Here is a 21093-nt window from a genome sequence, read left to right as displayed (position 1 = left end):
TGGTGAATGCCTAATATTATTTTCCTGCATCATGGTCTGATCATATTGCATCCTTGCAGCTTTTTTTGAGAAATTCTGGAGTTGATTGACGGGTTATGGATTAAATATGAGTTACCAGTTTTGTGTCCTGTCACTTTACCTCACACAAGTACTATAGGCCTGTGTGAGGTACAACAACTGACAAAAAATAAAGTCAAAAATGTCTCATTTCTCTTTTCCATGCTGCTTATATATTTTTCTTCCTATTTGCCTAGAAACCAACGCCTAACATACCGCTCCCTTATCAGATAAAATGGCACAAAGCAGTGTGAGAGCCCTTAATACATTCTGCACATATTTGTGCATATGGTCACAGTAGTTTCCTCATAGTTTTGTCATAATTCTAACAGAGCAGAAAGAGGAAGCGTGGGGGAGTTGATGACAACTGGACAGCCTGCAAAAAGGCTTGCAAACAAGCGTTGAGACATAAAAAATGCTCTGTTTTCTTTTGCACAGCATAAAACAATGAAACTAAATTTAAATTAAACAAAACCGTAACCTGAAATCAAGTCTAACATTAAAAGAATCAGTACTTACAGGACAGTGCTTTTGTATTACCTAACAGCACTGGATCTGTGGCCTTTAGTTTATGTTGCATGTAACTTTTGTAGGCTTGTGCAGTAATCTGAATCTCCACCGAAAGCCTACTGTACATGTGGAAGCTGAATCCAAAAGAAAAGTCATTTTATCTGCACACAGGCAGCTGCAGAAACCAAGGACAGCATGTTGTTCTCATGATACTTTTTTTCAAGTTTAACTGTAATCCACCTGGAAGAAGCAAGCATAGTCGCAGTGTCAGGAAGTGCAGGGCATGCATACGTCATGATGGAGTCTCATGTTCAGGCTCATCACTAAATGGGAAAATCTTCCAAAATCCTGTTTAACTGTTGGGCATCATGAGAAGTCGTTGGCAGAAGAAATGAATGATCCTTTAATTGTGGCTCGTTCAAAAGTCCATATATGACAAACCACAAGGAGGAACACAAAGCAGGGATCCATGACAAAAACAAGGAGCACGAGGGATGCTGGTAAAACACAGACCAGACAGAGAACAGGTTCAACAAACTCTAACCATAAAGTCCGAGTGCTGAGATGAGCCAGTCTCAATTTCCAAGAAGGCTGACCAAAGTTCAATCAACTCTGAACACCGTCACCTTGAATTAAAGCCATCATCGGTGGAGCTCCAATACCACGATCCACCATGGCAACGGGTACATAAAGAGCGGAGCCTCCATTTTAATCCAATGGAGCGAGGAAAATGAATGTGTGCGTGTTTATCTTAAAAAAAACCAGTGGCGTGGAGAAAAGAGTCATTTCAGTCCGCTCTGTCGTTCACAGTAAAAGATTTTCTTATTCTGTCTCTGCTCGTCAGTTGCCTGACTTAAATGTTCATTAGATAAAGCTGTAATCCTAATTTTACACTTGATTTTTAAACGTAATTATTCAGCTGTAACCTGACGTTTAAATGCTACACTCTACCCGAGGATCATATCAAACTGGTTTCTTGCACAATGAGTTCACTACTCAAAAGGCCTCCAGAGTCAGCAGACCTCCAGCCGACGCAGCACTTTTGGAATGTGGTGGAACTGGAGATTTACATCACGGATGTAGAGCCATAAATCTGCAGAAACTGTGTGATGTTATCATGTTAACATGTTAAAAAAATAAAGAAAAGGGCGCTTGACCCACTGCTGTCGAGGTTGCTCTAACAAAGTGTTCAATGCACAGAAGCTCAAGGAACACGGTTTCATGTAGTTTGGCAGAAAAACTACAGCATTGTGCAAACAGGTCACAGTGACTGTTGAGGAAATTTATTGCAAAAGAAATTCTGCTATTTGATTTTTATACTAGAATGGCACAACTATAATCATTTTTTAAAAAAGTGACCAAACATGACTAAACTTTAATCTGTTAAATGCCAAAAAACTAACAGCTTTGTTTTGACACAACAGAAAAAGGCTAAAAGCACTGGAAACAGCAAATGATGCCAAACCGTCCACTAAAAAGAATAATGTATGTACTAAAGCACAAACAAAAAGATTCAAAAAGCTTTGGTGACCCCACAGTGCTCGAATCCAGTATTTAGTTTGATATCTCCTTTGAACTGACACAGATTTTTTTTAAATGCAAATATAGATCACGCATTGTGGATCAAGAGGAACAAATAGTTTTTTGTGTCTGTTGTTAAAAATAAAATCTGATTTAAATCAGTGAAATTCGGCAGGTTTTTTAGATGTCTTGTGAGTATTTTCTTACTTTCAGACAGGTCCAGCTGTCTTTGTTTTTGCCTTTCATTTAACTGGCTAGGAAATCGATATTCGGGTATAGAACAGTGTCGCACATCATGCACCCCCACCAGATACAGAAACTACACAAAAGTAGCCAGAGACACACAAATGTAAGACTTCACTAAATCTTTCATTATAATGTGGAAATGAAAAACAGAAATACTAAAATCCCCCCCCCACACACACACACCCCCATTTCATTCCTTCACTCAAAGAGCGCTCTCCTCTGTGGTTGCCATAGTAATCACAAAGCCAATAACAGCCCTAACCCTTTCCTCCTTCCAGCGAAGAAAGCCAGAGATGAAAATTGCCCCAATCAAATTTGCCCCAGCGAGCGTAGGTTCTCATTTCTGACGCCATGTCACACCCAGAACCTTGCACCCATTCTCAGACCTTTAGCCTGCACGGTGTCGCCGCCATCATACCCCCACCCACCTCCACCCTTATTCAGGAGAGGACAGCATTATAAATCAATTTACAAGCTGTGAGAGACACTGGGCAGATGATGGAAACGAACAATGGCAGATGAAGCATATTGGAAAACATTTTCTTTCCCCTCACTGTGTGCGGGTGAATGCGTTGGTACCACCTCGTGTGCAGCTGGCCACGAGAAACCTAATTGTATTTTTGCGTGTGCACGTGCAATGAATTAGAGGAAGGATGGGAATAATAAGGAGAAAGGAAGGGTTAGTGCGACTCTGCTGCTTGTGTGGATTTCTGAATAATAAATAGCGGAAATGTGCAATCATAGCTGGCAGAGCTGTTTGCGGTAACTCAATTTCTGAATGAGGTGGTGGAGGAGAGGATACAGAAAGTGCTTACACTTGTGATTCTCCATCAGTCACTCTGACACCAGCTTACATGAGTGGATATGTGTATGTCAGCTTGGTGTGCTGCTGCTTCTGTGAATCTCTCCTTAAATCATGAGCAGATGTTCTAGAGCTGAAAGGAGAGATGCCAAACATCAGACCTGTGACCACCGAGACCTACCGCTCCACTGATACATAAATGGCACATTCTAGATGGTTTTGTCAGTACAACGCATGAAGGGGTCGACCATTAAACAGTATAAACGGCAGGCGTAGCCACCATGCGATCACCCACTTATTTTAGACTTTTTGGACATCACCATGTTTGTTTTTGAGGTCAGAAGTTGGCTTATATGGATAAAAGGGTGCTAATTTATCAGCAAGCTTCATTAGCAAACTGCATTTATAAACCATATGGGTGCAATAGACAGACACACATGTGCTACTTAGTGCTAAGTAAATACAAAGGCAATGTTATAATTTCACACACCAAATCCAAACTACAAACATCTGGGATTATCTGCACCGTACAGCAGGATATAATATTATTCCGATAATCCATTCAAATGTTCCAAAAGGCGCTAACAGCACAAACACAGTGAGGAGGTTTAGTTCGGTGACTCGAAGCAGCAGATGAGGCCAGCACACACTCATCAGGGGGAAATTATCCATAAAGGCCAAATCTGTTGGTTAAAACCTTTGTGCTGGGCTATAAAAAAAATTATTTTAATGCTGCAAAATTGTGCATTTTAATATGGGAGACTATGGAGATTTTTTTTTTTTTTTTTTTAACTCTAATTCTTTTAACCTTATTAAAGTAAAGAACTAAGTAGAAAACTTTGGTTTTTGAAGGCTCTCAGTTGGTCTAAACCATAACAAGTATAAAAGATGAATGTAGCTTCTGGATCTTAAAAATGAAGCTGTAGACAAAATGCTCCTTAAACCTACATCTTTTAATGACCAGCAGGGAGTGACTCCTTAGCTCCTGTGCTCGGCGACCTTTGTAAACACGCTCCTTGCTCATCAGGTCCAGCTTCAAAACACCAGCGTGGTCACAGCGATAATGCTCCGCTCAAGCATTCGCGGGAGGACTTTATTAACTGCTGGGTGATGTCACAGCTACATCCTTCTTTTAAACTATGTGTGAGCCAGACCTGAAGTTTTAGTATCACCACAGTAATAAAAAGCAGAAAAATAAACTTTGAACCATTAGTCACAGCTCAATTTAAAGGTAACAGTGATAAGAAAATTGAAATCTAATAGTCAAGAGAGAGAGTGAGTAGTTTAGATAGCTGCCATAATCCAGACTTTAGTTTATTTGTCTGTGCGGTGGAAACACCTCAATTGACAATATTTGCTTGTGTCCAGTTACACTTTTCACACAAACACAGTGAGGGTGGCACCTCGGCAGGTAGGCAAACAGCTGAAAACAGAGCATGCAATAAACTGAGATGCCTCAGCATTTCACCGCTGAGGTCACGGATGTGCTTCTGGGCTTTTCCATTCATCTTACATACCTGCCTTGGAAATGCGATGGCAAAAGAGTTTTTGAGAAAACACAAGTGACAGAATAATAAATGACCTACCAGGCAACAGGTTAGCTTTGCTCTAATCCAGTATTATTCAGGTTGATGTGTGACCTTCGTACAGGTTGTTGCATTTCTATAATGTCTGGTCCTCCATAATTATCAGGAGTTAAACTAAAGAAATGCTTCAGTGGCTTTTCTCCATCCTGCACTGTTTGTAAGCCATCTCGGCTAATGTTAGCCATTAGCTAAGTATTGTGTCATAAGGTTGCCAGGTTGGGCGTTTTTTCTTAAAATTAGGTAATATAAATTTGCATTTATTTATTTTTATAAACACTCAGAAATACCAGTTCATATGTCAGTCAAATTATTTAAATGACACAAACCTAAACAAATTCATTTAAGTTTATTAAAGTACAAACTTTTCATCACAGCAATCATTCTCTCACAGCTCTGTGGTAACACCTGCACGCTTTTTTTCCAGTTTTGTAACAGACACTTTGATTTACTGTTAAAGCTGAAATGTCTCTGCAATTATTGACTTAATTATAGGAAAGAATTAACAGTTCTTACACTGTAGATCTCCTTATTTATGGCATCTAGCAGTGTGTGATGGTTGGAGCACACCTGCTCTACATCATTAATTACCATGAAAGTTGCCTTGGTCCTCAGAAGATTTGCTGACTTCTTCCTTCAGTTTCTCAGGGTAATTTTGATGATATGTTCTCACTTCGCTCATCAGATAAGATTCAACCTTTGCTTCACTTTTGCCACCTTTCACCAGTTGGGTTGAACAGAAACTTCGAAACCGTCCCACAAAATGTAAAGAATAAATAAATAAATGACAGAAAACTATTTGTAGAGTCGAGGGCAGCTGTAGATGGGCACATGCCTTTCTGCCAGAGCATGTACTTTGAGGGAAAACTTCAGGACCGTATGGATGCTTTCATTCTTCCGGTCACATGCACCTTGCAAATAAAAGGTCTGTACAAATGTATAAAGCAGAGTACGTCTACTGTAACGAGAGTAGAGGTTTTATTGATCAAGAACCTCAGCCCATGCTCAAATATCACCTGAAATCGGGGCACTCATTAACATCAAACCAATAACAAGATAAGAAGGAGAATTCATTGAATTTCACCTTTAATTAAAGTATTTCACACCCATTAACACAGCAACTGGAGAACATCTGTAAGTGGCTGAAGCGTCACAGTATAAAAATCTCTACCTGCACAGGTCCAGAAACACAACAAGAACAGCAACTGCACATGGAAACCAGCTTCCACCGGAGAGAAATGAAGGAATTCGATATCAAGTAACGGACCGGCACTTTGCAGCTGCATTTTTCAGAGCAAACCTGTCAAGACAGGAAGACTTGAGAAACACAGTGTATTTAAAATAAAATATATACACAGCATATTTTTAAAAGCAAGAAGTGTGACTAAAGCCAGCGTCAGTATAATGTTCAGCTCGGTCTCTCACACTCTCTCTCACACACACAGGTATTGACACTTTTCTCAATTCTCATTTTAAATGTCATCAGTCAAGCCTCTCTGGCCTGCGTCTAATTAAACAGCTATTGAGTGCAGAAATATACAGACTGATTTCCACCACAACAGCAGGGTGGATAATGGGAAAGTTAATTGTAGTAAGTTGATTCTGGTAATTCCTCTGCTGATGTAATAAAGGTTAGCTGCACAGGCGCAGTGGCGATTAGCGATGCTATTGTGGAATACCCTGACAGCTGCTGGGTAAACTGTCGTAACATCTGGTACGTATGGTGTGTTTGAGCTTATTACTGTTGTTTTTTCAAGCTCCATCATCTGGTAGCTCTTTCCTGGTGGTTAACTGCTAAGTTGTGACATCAAGGAAGAATTTAAACAGTGGTCTGACATTTTCCCAGAATGTCAAAGTTAAGATGAATAACTCGAGTCCTATTGGCCTCAGCTCTTGCTGTCTATAGGAGTCACCATCGCAAATCATCTGCCTCCGTCTCACCTTATCTCTAGCTCTGTCATGTCATCTTTCTGCTTCTCCTTTACTACATCCACGAATCTCCTTTGTATCTTCCTCTTTTCCTCCTGCCCAGCAGCTCCATAGTAAACATCCATTGTCCACAATATCCACTATCCCTCCTCTGCTCATGTCCAAACCGCTCAACCCTCTGCTATACTCATTACTAATCCTGTCCATTCTGATTGCTCCTAATGAAAATCTTCAACTCTGCCACCTCCGCCGCTTGTCTTTTTGTTAGACCACACATCATAGCAGATCTCGCTACCATCTTATAAACCACTCGTCTCCACCATTTCCACCCCGGCTTCACTCTCTTCTTCCCCTTTCTTGTGCACCGTTCATTGTTTTGGATGACTGACCTCAGGTATTTATACTCATGCACCATCACTACCTCTACTCTTGCGATTTCAGTTCAAAATATCATCCGAAAGCTGACAAGAAAATGAAGCGAGTCAGATGTGAATAATAAAAGATTTGGGTAAAATATTCTTCAGAAAAACTTTTAAAACTCCAGTTTGTACTTTGGTTTGCATTCGTTGTGATAAAAAATAATTAACTGGTTGAATTTATTTAAGCTACAAGACATATGTACTGATGAGGGTCTATCTCACAATTTGCAGAATATGAACCTGTGACATATTAACCGAGAACAGCACAGCCCATCCAAGCAGAAACACCAGATAAAGGCATTGTTTTCAACTCTATTAAAAGATAAACTACATGAAAACAGTTATAAAAATTGAACACACTCGACCACATCCTCCATATATTAGCTGCATTTTTATATAAACATTAGTGTCTGCAGGAAATCCTCACCTATAGCACAAGGAGAGCCACAACTGCACAATAAGAATCCACTGAGATTTAGTACTGAAACTACTGGAACATTTTAGGCATGCAAAAGAAACATCGACAGTCAAACAATTTGGAAGTTTGAGTAAAAACACAACAACAAAGTCTACAAGCAGGCACTGTATGTTGCACACAAGTATTCAGCAGGGATTGCAACAGATCACAGAGTTTCACGCCACAACAAACCACCCAACAGAGTCACTGTATATGAAGCACATCGATAGTGGTGCTACAAGTGAGCTACAAACACCAGGTGAGAGCAGTCCTCGTATAATTAAACGAAGCTTTGGGTGGACGTGTGAGGAACTCTCAGTAATTTGCATCAGTCTGCTGTCTCTGACTTATTTTCTTTGTGAAGTCGCTTTCCTCTGCTGGACACTCGAGGCTGCAGTCACTTCCAATTTCTTCTAATTCTTCAGAAGGACAGCAGAGAACAGCAACAGAAGACAGGGCGGCTGCTCCCATTAAAGCACACAAGATTGTTTTCGTAACATCTCTTTCCTGACACGTCTGCTTCCTCCCCATCGGACTTCATTAAAGATGAAACGGCATATCTGAAAATATCTGTCATAAGCACTTCTCACTCGCTGGTGCATAATTAGCATTTCACTGACAAATGCAGTTACACTGTATATACACAATACAAACCCAACATACATCGAAGAGTCATTTCAAAGCATTCAGTTTACAAAATACGACATAGAAAATTAACAACTCTGGACGAAAAAAGGAAAAAGAAAAGAAATCAGGCTCAAAACACACACACACTCACGCACACCCACAGTGTAAGGCTTTAGGGTTTAATAAATCCTTGCACACATCATGCAAAGACCAGCGCCATGTTCACACTGTGCAGCTGGTACTTGCTGTGACACAAGTTTTCTAATCTGCTCAAATGAGACATTGAATAAAGTTACACAATGCACAATGGTATGATAGTTTGTCTACTGCCAACAGGCAAATGTACAGTACAGTGCAAAAGTCTCGATCCATCCCTCATCTCTTTATTCATTTGCTCCCAAGGAGACAGGCTTTCTTGTCATTTTTAAGGTGGCCTTGAGCAACAGTTTTCCTTTGGCAGCTTTTTCACTCATCTTCAGTCCAGTCCTTGTACCTGACCATTTTCAGAGTCTGTTAAGCCACTGACCTATGTGTCTACGCATAAAAGACAATTTAGAAATGAACCAATTTTAAATAAGTATATTTTGGCACTTTGTTACTAGCGGCTGATCACACAAACACATCGTTTGCTCACATTTTTTTAGTTGAAAGGCATACTGTCCTACTGGGCATGCACGGATACGGGCTACATTTTAACTAGGATCTTGTCAAAAATGATGGAAATGTGAACACAGAAAATTACCACTAGGTTTTCATCCACCGTACAATACTATCTGGAAAGCATCTGATTGTCAAGAGCTTCATTTTTCTACATGACAGTGATCCCAAACACACCAACAATGCAGTAAAAGCATACTCGGGTAGAAAATTGAGCTGTACTATCAGCCTCTCCAGAGCCCAGATCAAAATTATTGAAGAAGAGTGGGATCAGTCAACATCCAAAGAAGAGCTTTGAGTGTCCTGGAGAACTATTCCTGAAGACCACTTAAAGAAATTACCAGAAAGCTTGCCTTTGAGAGTTCCGGCTGTGTTGATGAATATAAAGTGTTCATAGCAAATATTGACTTTTAAGCTCCTTGAATTGCACACACTCAGTTTTTGCCTCGTATACTGTTTTTCCACGTATGTTTGCACGTTTTAACAAATCGCTGCACTTATTTCCCATTTTCCTTAAAAAGTATAAAGAAATGAGGGGTGACCATTGGACAGTACTGTGTTGTTGCATAAGTTGTAAACTTAAAAAGGTAAAAAGTTCGACTTTCTTGTCCTGCTGCAAACAGTAAATCAGCACTTTGTCCAGTGTAAACCTTACACTCACTTGTAATAATCAAACTAGAAAATGTCCTTTACATGCTACTATATCTAAAATGAGCACTTTTTTCATATCTGTTGAGATTTGGAGTAAACAATGAAGAGTGAAGCGAACTGGAATGAAATTTTAAATGAGGAAAAGACCGTTTGAGTATTTGCCTGCGTTTTTATCTTGTAGTTCAGGAAAGGGTTTAACCAACTGGTCTTGAAGTAGATGTCGGCGTCCCTGGTGAGGACATGTTGTTTAATTAGGATTTAATCAAGGTGCCCACACTGGGCTGACGGGCTGTTATTAACTGGAGTGCCCACACCGCTATTTCATCACAGTGTAAGGATTTCATCAACCAGATAAATATGTATATCAAATATACTGCAACCAGTTTCCCTTGCTGCTCCACTTTCATTAACTCATAGCTGTGTTTCATACTGTTACAGACATGACTGGGGGCTATTAAAAATATTAAAATCCAAAAACATTACTGCTCACTAATAAAAATCTCATTTTAACAAGTCATTTCTGTCTATAATTAAGCTTTAGGAATATTTTAAGGTGAAGAAATCTGCTTCTAACATGAGATTTTGTTCATGGATAGTGTCCGAATGTTGCTCTGCAATCAAAATAGATGAGAAATGATTTTATATCTTTACTTGAAATGAGTTGAGTTGTCCTGGAAAAGATCAGCAGATTTTTTAACTGACTAGATACAATGTAAAGGTAGCCTGTGGATTGTCCTCTAGTAGTGCTACAGAGCAATGTTTACACCTAGGCTATTTTTCATATTTTGCATGCTTGTAAGAATACAAGTGGTTTTGCTCTGTTTTATTCAACGACGTGTCAAAAAGACAGCGACAAATGCTTTCTTTAAAATGTTTGATGCTGAAGGAAAGAATTAAACACGGGTGGTTATAAACTCTACAGACATCGTTTCCCCACATTTGTAAATGTTCTGTAATGTTCAGTTATCCTTAATTGTATCGTTATAACATAGACTTTAGTCTTTCTTACAAGATCAATCGTGTTATAATTGTACTTTTTGATGGGAATGTAAATGTGGGCTGCTCTGGCAACTGGGATCAAAGGGTCATTTGCACATCAGGCTCTAGTGCCACTTCAAAGCTCCCACCGTTTCACAAAAGCATCTCTGTGCCTGTGCAGCACATGGCGAGATGGGGAATCGCATCCAGTGCTGCTGCGGATTTCTGCCACATTACAATAATAAAACCGTGGCACGCACAGATGAGCGCAGTGAAGCACAGGTGTCCTCCAACCTTTGAACCGGAGCTGGCTGGGAGACACGTCCAGAAAGAAAACCTTTCATGTGTCAAATTCAACCGTTGCTGTTCAGCCCAGCTTGGTTTAATGAGTGTTCTTTAATGGGAGATGGAGCTAGGCAGAGCTTGGGGACGATAAATCCTTGAGGTGTCCACATATAGGCTACATCTGGGTCATTTAGTGGGCTTGGTGTTTATTTAGATTTATTAAAGCTGATGTTCCTTCTGGGATTGGTTTTCATTCTTGGAGGTCCTTCCCTGTCGTCTCCCTTTGTCTTTATGGTCACTGTTAGAATAAATAAAACATAGAAACCAGTGCAAACATCTAATTTAAGTTTAATCTGTATCCTCGCTCTTTGCCCCCCTTTGACCTTCAGTTCCTGGAGCTTTAAACCCCTGAGAGCAACTTCCCCAGAGGCACCTCTCGCTCTCCCAGCAAGGTGTCCCTCTTGAGGCTGGTGCCTTTGTTCACCACCTTGAACTTCACGGAGAGGCTCTTCACCTGAGTCGAACTTATGGAGTCGAAGAAGAAGTCCTCGTTAAAGACCGGGTTGCGGCTGTTCTTGATGATGTTGCTCCTTTGCTTCTGCAGCTTTCCGGGGTTCAGGTAGACAGACACGCAGCAGTTGATGCTCTTCATGTCGAAGTGCTTGTCGTACAGACTCTCCGCCGCCAGGACGCGGATGAGAAGGCGGGAGGTGCTGGAGTCGTAGTTGACGCTGATCCGCAGAGTCCCGCCTTTGTGCAGGTTGATGGTGTGCTCCTGATGGAGGCCGTGGTCCGAAGCTCCAGCGCCGCCGTGATAGGTGGGGACGTGGAGCCGTCGCTGGACGTTGGGGCTGGGCTCGGCCGAGCTGCACTCGTCGGTGGAGAGGGAGCTGTGGCGCGCGAAAGTCCGCTTGGCTTTCACCACTTTGGCCTGCGTCTCATGGGTGAAGATCTTGAGCAGGGACGCGGAGCGAGAGAGCAGAGGGGAGCTGAAAGGGGAGGACTCGGCTGAGGAGCAGGTGTCGCTCTCTCCGCCGCTGAAGTATCGGTAGGGATTCATGTGAGAGGTGTTAAAGTCAGCGGGATTCAGGTGGTTTCCCGTGTCGCTGCTTCTGCCCGGAGTCTTCCTTTGCGTATTTGGGGAGGTGATGGGACTGGTGAGCTCGCAGTGGAACAGCGACTCTTTACGGCGCGTGTGGGGGCTTTCCTTCAAGGTAGCAAACCCATAGGACGTCTGGGTCTTGGGGACATAAGGCAGAGACATTGCAGTCTGCGACTGGGGGTCTGCGTTAGTGTCTCCAGCCACCACATCATCAGCACTCTCTATCTGTATAATGTGGCGGTTTGCAGCTCTCAGCAAGTTCTTGGTGTCTCCTGCGATCTTGGCTACCAGACGTGGGCTTCTCGGGCTGCTGAGCTTCCCACTACCGATGGTGTGCTCAGAAGTGGACGGGTGCAGGCCTTCTTTGGGCTTTACGGCGGGAATCTCGGGCTCTGGCGGGCAGCTCACCAACTTCGGAGGAATGAAAAAATCTGGGATCTTGTCGGGAGTGAGGACGTTGCTGTAGGCCGGGGTGCCACCCTTCTTGTCCCCGTTCTCCCCCTGTCGCAGAACACCACCCTCCACCGACCCGCGGATCTTATCCAGAACCCACATGGTCCCCACCGGAAAGTGGGATGTGTGGAGTAGGTGCAGTCAGGTGTGTCTGCAATTAATAACACACATGGATGGGCGGGGGGAGGGAGAAGGGGGGAGGGTGTTAAACGATCAGAGCGTCACTCCACGGGGAGAAGAGGGATAAAAATATCACCTGAATGCTTTAGCGCTGAAATGCAGTCTGTGATTAGGACCGCAGGCGTTTACAGGAATAAGACTTGAGTAAACAGGAAATATTACAGCGTTAACGCACTGAACCTGAGCTTAACTTTCAGAGCTGTTTAGTCTCGAAGATACGGACAAACCCCTCTTTAAAAAGGTTTTCTAGGCTTATAAACAATAGGAGAGAATCCTTTGAACGGACAAATGACAGTGCATTACTAAAAAAAAAAATACAGCTACATTAAATCTGCAACACATGAAATAAAGTCTTTGTGTTGTTGTTAGATAACAGTGTCTTTACTGACTAACGCAATCAGTCTGCGGATAAATCAGCAACAAAGGATTTACTTCTCTATTTCCGATCGCACGGTCGTGTTTTAATGAGCAAAATTTAAAAGTTCATTCTTTAAATGAGCAACTCTCCCTCATGATGTAACTGAAAACTTTTAATTTGCCTTTATGCTTTAATCTAATTTAATTTCAGTTTCGGGAAGACGTCACGTTGGCGAAAAAGAAAAGCTCACAAATATAAATCATTTTACCAAATGCATTAATAATGCTCCTGCAGATAGATATTCTATACGTTTCGACATTGAACGATCACATGAACTCATTTTTTTTTAGAGAAAAACTCAGTAATGAAAAGACAGTTCAACAGGTGCCTGCATGTTCCTCCCATTATGCACTGGTCTGCTTCCCAAAAGCTCAATACTGTTAGGTTATCTTAAAATACGGCACAGCACACTGTTGATATCTGTGCTATGTAATAAAATTATGATACTTACAGCACTACAGAGGAAGACGCAGTCCTCTTTTTTGCACTTTGCTTTCGCTTCTTCAGTAACAGGTGTGCTTTTTTCCCCCCCCTCTCTCTCCTCGGATAAGTCTGTGTGCTCCGCGGCGCTGCTCTGCGCCCTCAGACGGTCTCGGCTCCGGAGCGCCTGTGGTGCGTTTTATAGATGGCACACAGATGCAGCTGACCAATAAGATCAAACTGTGCGTTTCCGCAGAACCAGAAAGAACACCAGTTGCTTCTGTGAGGAAAGGAATCATACAGGTTGGGTTTACATGAGTCCCCAAGAGTCACTGCAGTTGTTTTTTATTGCGCCTAAAACGTGCTTTGCCATTTAGAATTGGCTTAAAGTAAAAGCACCCCAGTTTTACTTGGTTTCTTTTATTTCAGCACAATAAGTAAGTTTTATATTTTACTCTGTTTCTCCTTGATCACTCAGTGTGACACACTCTCTTTTTAAACAACGTGAGCACTATTAAATTTGAGTCGTGACTTTGTTCGTCAGCTCAACAACCATTACGAGAGCCGGGGTTTTCTTTTTAACCTTTGCGCACAGCACTGAGGTTTTTATGTTCCAATCATTCGTTCTCTCTCTCTGCATATATCCATATCTATATCTATATATAGATATAGATATGTACATGGGGCTGTTTGACCAGAAAAAAGCACAAGCAGACAGTGCAACGTGGAGCATATGCACCTGTGTGCTGGTCCAATTAACTTTAGACTGACCTTTTTTTTTAACTCATCTTTTTTGTCTCTCTCTCTCTTCGCGTTTAACCCGACCTATTGGTCTCCCTGGAAACTTTGCTATGGCAACAAATACATTTGTCTAAAATAGGGCTGACTTCATTGATCTGCTGCACAAAAGGCACTTTATTTGTCCAGATTGCCTGGTTTTGAGTCAAGTGCCATACAGCCCGTGGACTGAGAGGGCTAGGGCTGCTGCTGCTTTATCAGAGATCAGTAAATAGGCAGCAACACTAGACTGCCTCGCCAACTTAGAAATGTGCAGATGGAGAGTGTCCGTGTCTGGTGACTCTGACAACCGCTTTGCAAACAAGTGATTAGCCAACATTTACCGCGCGCAGACCTGGAATAGGTGTCAGCATCTCTGCCTGTCTGTGCCTCAGGCGCATGGAAAACGAGTTTGATTGCTATGGGTCGTGTTGCCCTTCGTGTCACAGCTAATTGGGAGCTCACTGAGGGGAAACAGGCGCTCTACAGTAAACTAACAGCTATATTTGAACTCTGCCCTGAGTTCAAAGTGCATAAAAGGTTCTCAGTAGCCTGTCATGGATACATTATTTCTCTACAACAAACTCAGAAAAAGGAATAATAATAATAATTAGACTAAATGCTCTTGCAATGTCGGTTCTTATTGTGCTGAGGAGAAGCAGCCAAACATCAGTATGTCAACAAGCTCACGGTGACACTGACGACACGACAGCAGATGCTTTGCAGACAGAGTTCAGCAGATATGAAGTAAAAGGGATCTTATTAGCCGTCGAAGCGCTTCCTCAAATTACAGGTCATTTTTACCTGGTGTATATAGCATAGGTATAGTTGAGGATGACGGCAATCAATAGTTTAGTAAACAACGGATACAATAAAAAAATGCAACCTTTGCATGGCAGCTGATAAAAGGCCGAGCGCATAAACAGATATAGTATTGAGTACTTTTGGAGTGGATGACGCACATTAATCCCCCGCAAGCATTCAATACCTCATAAAATGTATGTAATCGGAGTTGTGCAGGTGCTTTTGTTTTAAATCAGAATTGATCGACACTGGTCTGTCAACATGTAGTGACATTTGAATTCAAATATTGCGGAATCCTTTTGAAACACGGGTGGAGGACACTGCCTTTCCTACCCGAGTGGCGAATAATTATACATCTCGTCTTCGGAGGTCCAGCCAGGGGTCACCGGCTGATGTAATCTGGAGGGGGCACTTACCATATAGATTGCAGAGACACATTTGAACCCTCATCCACTGCCTACCAGAGCTGCCTGATCGCCATAGAGACACTTGATGTCTCTCTTTACCTCTTTAAGCAAAGCCTGTATTAGAGTGGAAGGCTGTCAGTTTAGTAGGTGCGTAACGGAGAGTGACTTTCATGCGTCAGAGCCTTAAACTACTCTCGATTTAATTTTTTTCTAACAGCTCATGTCTGTTTATAAACCAAACTACATGTCTGCACCATCTGGCTTCAGAGTTTATTTAAATGATTAACCAATTATCACATTTTCTGTCCGCAGACTAATCAGGTAACCAAGGTTTGGACACTACAGCATAAATTAAAATGTGAATATATTACCTTAAAAGTGTAATATAAAAGGAGGCTCATTAAAACTGAAACTACCTCTTCTGGTGAATATTTGAATGTGCTACTACTGTGTGCACAACTCCAGCCTCACACTGCGAACAGCTTCCTCTACAAAATAATGAGATCAATACACCAGCGGCGGAGAATCTACTGAGAAAAGGTTAATGTGTCTGTTCTGCTCTCATTAAGGGGCTGAACCCTACAACTCTGTCAGAAAATGTGAGGAACACTGAAGCTATTACAAACCGGACTGTACCAAAGTGGCTGCCCCACTGAATAATACAGAGCTGAGTCAGTGTGGTCGTGTTTGCTTGTTCTCTCTGTGGATAGACAGATGTACCGCCGAGGATGTGACTAAAGGACAAACCCCCGAGTGTGTTTCAACACTGTGACATCCTCTCTGCTGACGCTCGACTGGCTTCCTAGAAAGACGGGAGGGAGAAGTTGGAGCTGGTACACAGAAAGCTGCACCAAAGCTCTGCAGGAGGTCCAGTGCTCCTCCTCGTAGACTCCTTGTTCCGTCATCACTTTGAGTGTGTGTTTACTCTTAGCATGTATGGCAACCCATTAGTGTCATGCTGGCCAAGCAACACCACAGCAGATACGCAATAGTGCGGTATGCTTCATTACTGTTCTTTGCGTGAAAAGGTTGCACAGACCCCCTTTTCACTGAAGAAGAAAAACAGCCTTTCCCCGTTATTCATTCATAAAAGCTCTGCTGTAAAAGCTTTCAAGTCATCTCTCATACCATGTAAATCAGGATCGAGGAGATCGTTAACATAAGATGCTGCACTATGTTCAGTAGAACTGGCTTCAGATACCATAGATTAGATTTGATTAGATTAGCATTTCTTAATGTTGTTTTTAATAATTATTTGTTTATTGTCCTCTTCTTCCTGCTAATTACGTTCTTGTGATGGTTTCTGGTCGCAGGTCTTTCTTGTAACAGAAATAAGATCAAGCGGCCCACTCTTTATTGTCGTCATCCATCTTTTCTTCCCTCCTGCCAGCCTCTTCCCACCCTACAGACAGCTTCTGCCGGATTACGCACAGACACAGCATCCCAATAACCAACTCTCTATCCTCTCCCTCTCATCCCACATTTCTTCACCTCCTCCAGGCTGTCCATCTTTCTGCAGGTCACAGACGGCTCGTGCTCAGATGCCTGCCAGTTGGAGCAGAGCAACTGAGTAACGCACGTGGCTCGCGGTCACAGCGTGAAACCAGAGCCACTGTTCATGGCATCCGGCTCCTGCTCAGCAGCCTGGTTTTAAGCACAGCGTTATCCATCGAGACCAAAATCCATGTGCAGAGCATGAAGGAAACCACAGACTGAGAAGCAATTCTGCAAATGCCAGGACCATTTGGGTGTCTTGCTTTTTCTGGTCCACTGAACTGGCATTTGGATTGGGCGGACGCAGGGCAAAAGGTCATACCCGTCGCCACAGGAAACACATCTGATGGGCTCAGCAGAAAAGATGGTGTATCACCGTCAGAGGACATCTCATGATCTAGGTGCATGGGAGAGCGTTAGCACATAAATGGGGAAAGTATACTCTTGTGCCCACTACTCTATATTGATCGACATTTTTGTCAGCTGAAAGCTCCTGCATGGCATTTCACAGATTCATGATTTTCATTTTCAAGCAGCAGATTACAGATTACAGCCAAACGTGGGTCAACTTTACCAGAAAGCATAGCATGGAGATAATGAAGCATATAACTGGAGTGTAGGAAGAGCATATAAGGGTAGAGCATGTCAGCTATACAGTCCATTTCAACAGGCGCACTGGTTGATGAGAAAAGGGAAAAGGACCAGCTGATGCTTTTGCACTTTTATAAAGATGGTGAAATATTGAATATGGCACAGATTACTCTCAAGGATGCACAGTGCCTCCAAGAAAGGTAGAAAAAACATGTGAAAAGATAAGAAGAACAAGAAGGAAAAAGACAAAAAAATCAGCTATTTAAAAACTAAAATCTCCCTCAGGTTTGCGCAGAACACCGAAATGGCTCAAAGCTCACAAGAAGCAAGCCGATGCTGCCCCCTAGAGGTATTAAACAGAAACAAACTGAATTCATTGTGGAAAAAATATTGTTCAGATCTGCAAGTGCAGATCTATTTCCTCCCCCGTTTGAACATGTGCAACTAAGACAGAAAACCAATGCAGAGAGAAATGCATCCACCACCACATGCATCACTGAATGTCAGGGTGTTATTGCCCCACGATGAAATAAAACGCCAAAAATAGAGCAAGACGTACTCACAGGAAGCCAGAAAGTAATTGCACTCTGGCGCAGGCACAATTACTGCACCACATACAACTTATTACTTCAGTTTACTTGCAGATTTCTATATCAGATTTCTATTCTAGATTAAATTGATTTTTTGGCAAGTGGCTGAGTTTTCCAAAAATGTGGATATGTCATGGATAGGGATATATCTTGTGTAAAGCTGCAAAGACACAGAGAGTGTTTCATCCAGAAAGGAGACAAATAATTTAAACATTTAAGGTTTATTAAAGGGTGTTAAAGTCACTTCCCTGTCTGCACAAAGACTTTAAAAAACTGAATAAGGCAATTTTATAAAGAAAAAAATCCATAAATAGATGCATTTTTACCCTTTTTCCACTGACCATCACTTAGAGAAATATCAGCTTGATTTATATTATACTTGTCTTGGATAGTTACAACAGCAAACCCCAGAAAAGCATGAACTTCTTCATTAGTGAAATCACCTGGCTGATTTGTCTCTAACTTGATGATAATGCGAGTGATTGTCAAACACCATTCAGGTACAGGATTCAGTATAATACTGTGATCTGTTTATAATTTAGAAACGTCATCACTGAACTCCTCCAGCTCAGGAGCAAGTCAGAATACTTTTATTTCTGGTATTTGGTTATTTGCATTCCTTTTTTACTGACAAAGTCCTTGGTCTGAACACTGAATTATTATCTTTCAGTACGACCGCAGATCACAGTAAACTTTTGAATACAAAGATTATAACATCTACTCTCAACTCTGCCAGTAAAGATTCTGCAAATAACCCAAACATGCTTCATATGAGAACGGCATGAAAGGTTAAAGAGGCACAGCCCTGATATTCCTGAAAGGTTTTAATACAAAAAGGTTAAACCGATTTTAGCCAAAGGCTGAGAAATTACCCTCAAGAAATGTCTTATGTCACTCAAGTGTCCTCGTCTTGGAGAGAGTGGCATCTTTTCCTATTAAAAATGACAAATGATCTCAGTCAGTCCCAGAATTTATCAGGTTATTAGAACAGTATGGAAACATTTTATACACTGGTTAAAAAATTAAAGAAACATTTTGAAAGCACATCAGATTTCAACTGAATTTCCATCATTTCCAGTGATGAAGAACTAAACAAAGAATCCACAGATATCCTCCTCACCCTGTGGGGCAGGTGCAGAGCTGAGAGAAAAAGAAGAACAAATGGGACAGAGAAAAGGAATTAATGGTTCACTGCAGAACTTGTTTGTTTGATGGAAATGAAAGCAAACCTACAGAGGGCTGAATTCAAACATACCCCAAAAATTACAGTAAAAAAATTGACGTGGAAGGCTGAAGTGTCATTGCAGTAACTCAGAATGGTACTTAGTAGTTTGTATGGCCTCAACATGGCTTGTATACATGCCCATAATGAGATGATGGATGGTGTCCTGGAGGCTCTCCTCCCAGATCTGGACCAGGGCATCACGGAGCTGCTGGACAGCTGAGGTGTGACCTGGCATCATTGGATGAATCGAAACGTGGTGTTCCACAGGTGTTCTTTTGGATTTAGCTCAGGTGTAGGGGGTCAGTGACTGGTATCAAACCCTTCATCCTCCAGGAACTGCCTCCTTACTCTCGCCACATGAGGTTGTACTAGGAGGAAACCAGAACCCAGTGGGGCCATGGATTTTATCCGAATACCCAATCTCAGGGTGCTTTTGCCTAGTCTGTGGAAATCTGTGCACCCCTCCATGGGTATGCCTCCCCAGACCATCACTGGCCCAAACCAGTCATGCTGCACAATGTTACAGGCAGCATAATGTTCTCCACACTCTCGTTCAGCGTAAACCTGCTCTCATCTGTGAGAATCACAGGGTGCCAGTGCTTCAGCTGCCAATTCTGGTATTCCATGGCAAATGCCAATCTGGCTCAGCAGTGCCAGGCAATGAAAATAGGGCCCACAGCCCACACTCACCAAGTCTAATTGTTTGGTCAGAGCCATTCACACCAGTGACCAGCTGGGGGTCATTTTGTAGGGTTCTGGCAGTTCCTCCTTGCACAAAGGAGCAAATACTGGTCCTGCTTTTGGGTTAAGGTCCTTCTACGCTCCTCTCCAACTCTCCTAGAGCAACTGCCCGTCTCCTGAAATTTCCACCATGCTCTCGAGACTGTGCTGGGAGACACAGCAAGCTTCTGGCAATGGTATGTATTGATGTGCCATCCTGAAGGAGCTGGACTATCTGCACAACCTCTGTAGGGTCCAGGTATCACCAAATGCAAAACTAGTGAAAAAACTATCCGGAAAAAAAAAAAAAAAAAAAAAAAATGAGGAGTGAAAAACATCGGTGACTTCCACCTGCAAAACCATTCCTGTTTGGGGGATTGTCTCATTGTTGTTCCTGTGTTGCACCTATTGTTAATTTCATTAACATCGAAGAAGCTGAAACTGGCCAACAGATCCCTCCCCCGGACCCCCCGCGCCCCTCTGCTATTTGACTGACCAGATCAATATCTCAGATGTTTCTCTGATTTGTTGCTATACTCTGATTAAGTGTTCCTTTAATTTTTTTGAGCAGTGTAGTTATCACATAATTCCTGCGATCCATAGTTTTTGGCATGTACAGAGAAGTCATACTAAAAAAAAAAAAAAAAAAAAAAAGCCACGTTTGTTCATTACCCAAAAATACCAAATCAGTTGTTTCATGCATAATCTTGATCTTTCATGCAACACTGAGCTAAGTTTAAACACAATTCACAGAGCATGCAGATGGACTCTTACCTCAGTTGGGCTGAGATTCAAAAGGTCCTACACAGAAGAAATAAATAAAAAAGAAAATGCGCCCACTTAGGAGAGACGAAGCTCAAACTCACGTTTGTAACATAAAAACACAGAAAGCATCAGGAAATCCTTTAAAAGTCTCCACCACCCTCTGAGTGTAGCAGGGTGACTACGGGGTACACGTCTCATCACGTGCTTTCCTCACACTTCAACTCAAACACAAGTTTTAAATGAACTAAGAAAGGAAACAGGTCTTACCTCTGCAAGATAAGTCTGAGTTTCCCTCAAAGGGTATTCACTCTCATCATTTCAGTGACTGCAAGACGACACAGAAAATGCAGAAACCAATGAGACCTTAAAAATCTCCAACACACACACACACACACACACACACACAAAAATGAAATCAGCCAATA

The 21093-nt window shown here is 42.0% G+C and overlaps 1 protein-coding gene across 1 annotated transcript; it reads right to left on the bottom strand.

Moving 5' to 3' along the window:
- Nucleotides 1–5055: 5055 nt before the first annotated feature.
- LOC100698388 (C2 calcium-dependent domain-containing protein 4C) lies at nt 5056–13565 on the bottom strand. Its single transcript, XM_005479039.4, has 2 exons — nt 13327–13565; nt 5056–12428 (listed from the first exon to the last, which is right to left on the bottom strand). Exon 2 carries the CDS (start codon nt 12377–12379, stop codon nt 11123–11125), a length of 1257 nt encoding a protein of 418 aa, XP_005479096.1. The 5' UTR covers nt 12380–12428; nt 13327–13565; the 3' UTR covers nt 5056–11122.
- Nucleotides 13566–21093: the final 7528 nt, after the last annotated feature.

The sequence above is a fragment of the Oreochromis niloticus genome, linkage group LG23, assembly GCF_001858045.2.
Source record: "Oreochromis niloticus isolate F11D_XX linkage group LG23, O_niloticus_UMD_NMBU, whole genome shotgun sequence".
Taxonomy (NCBI): domain Eukaryota; kingdom Metazoa; phylum Chordata; class Actinopteri; order Cichliformes; family Cichlidae; genus Oreochromis; species Oreochromis niloticus.
This window is presented reverse-complemented; position numbering and strand designations above follow the sequence as displayed.

Excerpts from the sequence above, each read along its gene's own strand:
- LOC100698388 (XM_005479039.4), bottom strand. The coding sequence starts at position 12,379 with ATGTGGGTTCTGGATAAGATCCGCGGGTCGGTGGAGGGTGGTGTTCTG.